This window comes from Salmo salar, chromosome 20 (assembly GCF_965601325.2).
Source record: "Salmo salar chromosome 20, fSalSal1, whole genome shotgun sequence".
Classification (NCBI taxonomy): Eukaryota; Metazoa; Chordata; class Actinopteri; order Salmoniformes; family Salmonidae; genus Salmo; species Salmo salar.
The window spans coordinates 94,559,984-94,567,483 of NC_138310.1; the positions used below are offsets into that span (position 1 = coordinate 94,559,984).

Genomic DNA, 7,500 nt, shown 5'->3' on the forward strand with positions numbered 1-7,500 from the left:
GGATACCTAGTAAAGACTACAGGTCTGATCTGGGACCAGGATACCTAGTAAAGACTACAGGTCTGATCTGGGACCAGGCTACCTAGTAAAGACTACAGGTCTGATCTGGGACCAGGATACCTAGTAAAGATTACAGGTCTGATCTGGGACCAGGATACCTAGTAAAGACTACAGGTCTGATCTGGGACCAGGATACCTAGTAAAGACTACAGGTCTGATCTGGGACCCGGATACCTAGTAAAGACTACAGGTCTGATCTGGGACCAGGATACCTAGTAAAGATTACAGGTCTGATCTGGGACCAGGCTATACAGGTCTGATCTGGGACCAGGATACCTAGTAAAGACTACAGGTCTGATCTGGGACCAGGATACCTAGTAAAGACTACAGGTCTGATCTGGGACCAGGATACCTAGTAAAGACTACAGGTCTGATCTGGGACCAGGATACCTACTAAAGATTACAGGTCTGATCTGGGACCAGGATACCTAGTAAAGACTACAGGTCTGATCTGGGACCAGGATATCTAGTAAAGACTACAGGTCTGATCTGGGACCAGGCTATACAGGTCTGATCTGGGACCAGGATACCTAGTAAAGACTACAGGTCTGATCTGGGACCAGGATACCTAGTAAAGACTACAGGTTTGATCTGGGACCAGGATACCTAGTAAAGACTACAGGTCTGATCTGGGACCAGGCTATACAGGTCTGATCTGGGACCAGGATACCTAGTAAAGACTACAGGTCTGATCTGGGACCAGGATACCTAGTAAAGACTACAGGTCTGATCTGGGACCAGGATACCTAGTAAAGACTACAGGTCTGATCTGGGACCAGGATACCTAGTAAAGACTACAGGTCTGATCTGGGACCAGGATACCTAGTAAAGACTACAGGTCTGATCTGGGACCAGACTACTTAGTAGATATTACAGGTCTGATCTGGGACCAGGATACCTAGTAGATATTACAGGTCTGATCTGGGACCAGACTACTTAGTAGATATTACAGGTCTGATCTGGGACCAGACTACTTAGTAGATATTACAGGTCTGATCTGGGACCAGACTACTTAGTAGATATTACAGGTCTGATCTGGGACCAGACTACTTAGTAGATATTACAGGTCTGATCTGGGACCAGGATACCTAGTAAAGACTACAGGTCTGATCTGGGACCAGGATACCTAGTAAAGACTACAGGTCTGATCTGGGACCAGACTACTTAGTAGATATTACAGGTCTGATCTGGGACCAGGATACCTAGTAAAGACTACAGGTCTGATCTGGGACCAGACTACTTAGTAGATATTACAGGTCTGATCTGGGACCAGACTACTTAGTAGATATTACAGGTCTGATCTGGGACCAGGCTACACAGGTCTGATCTGGGACCAGACTACTTAGTAGATATTACAGGTCTGATCTGGGACCAGGCTACACAGGTCTGATCTGGGACCAGACTACTTAGTAGATATTACAGGTCTGATCTGGGACCAGGATACCCAGGTCTGATCTGGGACCAGGATACCTAGTAGATATTACAGGTCTGATCTGGGACCAGACTACTTAGTAGATATTACAGGTCTGATCTGGGACCAGACTACTTAGTAGATATTACAGGTCTGATCTGGGACCAGACTACTTAGTAGATATTACTGATCTGATCTGGGACCAGACTACTTAGTAGATATTACAGGTCTGATCTGGGACCAGACTACTTAGTAGATATTACTGATCTGATCTGGGACCAGACTACTTAGTAGATATTACAGGTCTGATCTGGGACCAGACTACTTAGTAGATATTACAGGTCTGATCTGGGACCAGACTACTTAGTAGATATTACTGATCTGATCTGAGACCAGACTACTTAGTAGATATTACTGATCTGATCTGAGACCAGACTACTTAGTAGATATTACAGGTCTGATCTGGGACCAGGCTACACAGGTCTGATCTGGGACCAGACTACTTAGTAGATATTACAGGTCTGATCTGGGACCAGGATACCTAGTAAAGACTACAGGTCTGATCTGGGACCAGACTACTTAGTAGATATTACAGGTCTGATCTGGGACCAGACTACTTAGTAGATATTACAGGTCTGATCTGGGACCAGGCTACTTACGTTCTGCAGGTTGAACTGGAGTTGTTGTTTGTACGGCTCAAACTCGTGAGCGAGCTCGTATCCTTCGTGGTAGAACGTGAACAGACCCTGCAGGAAGGCCAGCAGCTGAGAGGGAGAGACAAGTACATGAAATCCTAACTAATGTACGGCTGTATAAACTTTAAAATTTAGCAGGGTTGCCTGACTCCCAAACGGAATAATTTGCTCCGAGCTGAATACTAAAACTTTCACTTACCGGTTCCACAAACTCAAACTTCTTCTTTTCTTGGACCTCCTGAATCTTGAAGACGTACTCCAGGGAAGCATCATAGAAGACCTGTCTCTCTTTGTCAATCTGTGTGTCTGCCTGGAGGTTAACAAACAACGGGTTAACTTTAGGACAAAGGGAAAGGTAGTGTGTATGCAACTGGGAACATACATGTCTGTGGGTACATTTTTTATTTAACCAGGTAAGTTGACTGAGAACACATTCTCATTTACAGCAACGACCTGGGGAATAGTTACAGGGGAGAGGAGGGGGGATGAATGAGCCAATTGGAAACTGGGGATGATTAGGTGACCATGACGGTATGAGGGCCAGATTGGGAATTTAGCCAGGACACCGGGGGTTAACACCCCTACTCTTACGATAAGTACCATGGGATCTTTAATGACCTCAGAGAGTCAGGACACCCGTTTAACATCCCATCCGAAAGACAGCACCCTATACAGGGCAATGTCCCCAATCACTGCCCTGGGGCATTGGGATATTTTTTATTTTAGACCAGAGGAAGGAGTGCTTCCTACTGGCCCTCCAACACCACTTCCAGCAGCATCTGGTATCCCATCCAGGGACTGACCAGGACCAACCCTGCTTAGCTTCAGAAGCAAGCCAGCAGTGGGATGCAGGGTGGTATGCTGCTGGCAAATGTGTGTGTGTGTTGTGTCTGTGTACTGTGGAGACTGTTTAGCGAAAGGGTTAATGGTTACACCATCCGGTTTAGAGAGTACTCTTCCGTGTGTTTGTCTCTGAAGGTAATGTGTAACCAGCAGGAGAAACAGTGTTTGTCATTGACATAGTGCAAGTTGACCTTAGAAAAGCTGCGGGGCCTATATTGTGCACTACTTTTAACTAGGGCCATTTAGGAAACAGCCATTCATTCATCACAAAGGCCTGTCCAGTTGCTTGAAGCAGATTTAACATGTGCTCATAGTTAGGAACTTGATGTCTTGTAACTGGGACTTACCTCTTGTTTTGTCTCGTAACTGGGACTTACCTCTTGTAAGAATGGCTCTTTCTTCCTGGAAGACAAGGCCAGGTGCTTCTCTAGAACGGTGTAGTATTTTTCTGTCTCCTTGTCAAACTTCTTCTTCCCTTCCTGAGAAAGACAAAAGACGAGAACATGGTAGAAACTCCTCAACACATGGTGTACCGTGACATAACAGGAAGTCTCTGTGACAAACATTACTGTAGCTAGGTCCCAATTATCTCTCCTTCTTCTCAAAGTTTGTCCTTGTTTACTTCCACATTCACTGATTTTGAAAGGAAATGACTGGTATAAGAAATACGGTGGAAACTCCCTCTAGGCCAGGGATGGGCAACTTTACAAAAAATCTGTACTTATCATGTGGGGCGCGCAGTGGCTCGCGGGTCTGCCACCCACATCCATACCCACACATGCAGTTAGAGCTGGCCCTAGACTTTTGGTGACCCTATGCAGTCAGAGCTGGCCCTAGACTTTTGGTGACCCTATGCAGTCAGAGCTGGCCCTAGACTTTTGGTGACCCTATGCAGTCAGAGCTGGCCCTAGACTTTTGGCGGCCCTATGCAGTCAGAGCTGGCCCTAGACTTTTGACGCCCCTATGCAGTTAGAGCTGGCCCTAGCCTTTTGACGCCCCTATGCAGTCAGAGCTGGCCCTAGACTTTTGGTGGCCCTATGCAGTCAGAGCTGGCCCTAGACTTTTGGTGACCCTATGCAGTTAGAGCTGGCCCTAGCCTTTTGGTGGCCCTATGCAGTCAGAGCTGGCCCTAGACTTTTGACGCCCCTATGCAGTCAGAGCTGGCCCTAGACTTTTGGCGGCCCTAAGCTACACCCACCTCTCGAGAAAAATATTTCAGCAGAACCCGTCTTGACAGCGGAGAGAAAAAAATAAAGTTTTAGAGTTAGAGGAAATGTTGCAAGTTTGCTTCAATTCTACTCATTTTGCCATGGGGCATGGAGAAAATGTTTGCAGTTTTTAACATGATATCTGAGTGAGAGTGACTAACAAAATCATTGTGGGTCCCCTGGTCAGTAATTTGACAATGATTACTACAAGTTTAGATAGCTGGCAGCTAGATTAACTCACCAGAAAAATCATGTTAGTTGACATATGGACTATATTAGTGACTGTCAGTGACTGACATAACAACAACAAAACTTCTGATGCACAACCAAGTTTAGAAATTGCACCTTTTGATTCTAATATTGTAACTCTCAACAGGAAGTTGAGACTCTGTTTATGTAAAAAACCCTCTCTCTCTCTCTCTCTCTCTCTCTCTCTCGCTCTCTCTCTCTCTCTCTCTCTCTCTCTCTCTCTCTCTCTCTCTCTCTCTCTCTCTCTCTCTCTCTCTCTCTCTCTATATATATATATATATATATGTATTATTTTTTCTATTATTTTGACAAGATAATCAAGTGACTTGTTCTAACAATGGAAATACATGTCCTCAAAGACGGAAGGCAGGCGGGAGGAGGCGAGATCAGGTGGGACCATTCTAGCCAATGAGAGGACAGATAATCGTGTGAACGACAGGCACAACTCCGACATAAAGCTGTGGAAATGCCACCTGCGTCTTCTTACGTATATCAGTGCATTCATAACAACCTCACCATCACAAACCCTCTATTCGATCAAATAAGCCTCAAGTAGCAAATTACATTTGACATTTTTTTGTTGACCAAATTCGACACTCTCATATTGACATCCTCACTTCGTGGTCTTATTTTCATGGACAGATTCGGGTGAAGTAAATTCTCCCACTTCGCCTATTCCTCTATGGACACACCCTATTCCTTTATGGACACACCCTATTCCTCTATGGACACACCCTATTCCTCTATGGACACACCCTATTCCTCTGTGGACACACCCTATTCCTCTATGGACACACCCTATTCCTCTATGGACACACCCTATGCCTCTATGGACACACCCTATTCCTCTATGGACACACCCTATTCCTGTATGGACACACCCTATTCCTCTATGGACACAGCCTGTTCCTCTATGGACACACCCTATTCCTCTATGGACACACCCTATTCCTCTATGGACACACCCTATTCCTCTATGGACACACCCTATGCCTCTATGGACACACCCTATTCCTCTATGGACACACCCTATTCCTTTATGGACACACCCTATTCCTCTATGGACACACCCTATTCCTCTATGGACACACCCTATTCCTCTATGGACACACCCTATTCCTCTATGGACACACCCTATTCCTCTATGGACACACCCTATTCCTCTATGGACACACCCTATTCCTCTATGGACACACCCTATTCCTCTATGGACACACCCTATGCCTCTATGGACACACCCTATTCCTTTATGGACACACCCTATTCCTTCATGGACACACCCTATTCGTTTATGGACACACCCTATTCCTCTATGGACACACCCTATTCCTTTATGGACACACCCTATTCCTCTATGGACACACCCTATTCCTGTATGGACACACCCTATTCCTCTATGGACACACCCTGTTCCTCTATGGACACACCCTATTCCTCTATGGACACACCCTATTCCTCTATGGACACACCCTATGCCTCTATGGACACACCCTATTCCTTTATGGACACACCCTATTCCTTTATGGACACACCCTATTCCTTTATGGACACACCCTATTCCTCTATGGACACACCCTATTCCTTTATGGACACACCCTATTCCTCTATGGACACACCCTATTCCTCTATGGACACACCCTATTCCTCTATGGACACACCCTATTCCTTTATGGACACACCCTATTCCTCTATGGACACACCCTATTCCTCTATGGACACACCCTATTCCTCTATGGACACACCCTATTCCTCTATGGACACACCCTATTCCTCTATGGACACACCCTATTCCTCTATGGACACACCCTATTCCTTTATGGACACACCCTATTCCTCTATGGACACACCCTATTCCTCTATGGACACACCCTATTCCTCTATGGACACACCCTATTCCTCTATGGACACACCCTATTCCTCTATGGACACACCCTATTCCTTATGGACACACCCTATTCCTCTATGGACACACCCTATTCCTCTATGGACACACCCTATTCCTCTATGGACACACCCTATTCCTCTATGGACACACCCTATTCCCTCTATGGACACACCCTATTCCTCTATGGACACACCCTATTCCTCTATGGACACACCCTATTCCTCTATGGACACACCCTATTCCTTTATGGACACACCCTATTCCTCTATGGACACACCCTATTCCTCTATGGACACACCCTATTCCTCTATGGACACACCCTATTCCTCTATGGACACACCCTATTCCTCTATGGACACACCCTATTCCTCTATGGACACACCCTATTCCTCTATGGACACACCCTATTCCTTTATGGACACACCCTATTCCTTTATGGACACACCCTATTCCTCTATGGACACACCCTATTCCTCTATGGACACACCCTATTCCTTTATGGACACACCCTATTCCTCTATGGACACACCCTATTCCTCTATGGACACACCCTATTCCTCTATGTACACACCCTATTCCTCTATGGACACACCCTATTCCTTTATGGACACACCCTATTCCTCTATGGACACACCCTATTCCTCTATGGACACACCCTATTCCTCTATGGACACACCCTATTCCTCTATGGACACACCCTATTCCTCTATGGACACACCCTATTCCTCTATGGACACACCCTATTCCTCTATGGACACACCCTATTCCTCTATGGACACACCCTATTCCTCTATGGACACACCCTATTCCTCTATGGACACACCCTATTCCTCTATGGACACACCCTATTCCTTTATGGACACACCCTATTCCTCTATGGACACACCCTATTCCTCTATGGACACACCCTATTCGTCTATGGACACACCCGTTGTATAAAGGTGCTGATTGTGGGCTACAGGAAACAGAGGGTTGAGCACGCCCCCACTGGCATCAACAGGGCTGTAGTGGAGCCGGTCGAGAGCTTCAAGTTCCTCGGTGTCCACATCATTAAGGATCTGTCATTCCCAAACACCCCAACACAGGCACGACAATGCCTCTTCCCACTGAAGAAGCTGAAAAAATGTGTCATGGGCCCTCAGATCCTTA

At 46.0% G+C, this 7,500-nt stretch overlaps 1 protein-coding gene across 2 annotated transcripts in view; it reads right to left on the reverse strand.

Moving 5' to 3' along the window:
• Nucleotides 1-7,500, reverse strand: part of arhgap42b (Rho GTPase activating protein 42b) — a 235,189-nt gene that overhangs the window by 71,228 nt on the left and 156,461 nt on the right. For both annotated transcript variants that reach the window (XM_045704171.2, XM_045704173.2), the window contains exons 5-7: nucleotides 3,387-3,488; nucleotides 2,366-2,476; nucleotides 2,131-2,235 (exon numbers count right to left, since the gene is read on the reverse strand). In XM_045704171.2, the coding sequence (XP_045560127.2) occupies nucleotides 2,131-2,235; nucleotides 2,366-2,476; nucleotides 3,387-3,488 (318 nt within the window). The remainder of the gene's footprint in view (nucleotides 1-2,130; nucleotides 2,236-2,365; nucleotides 2,477-3,386; nucleotides 3,489-7,500) is intronic.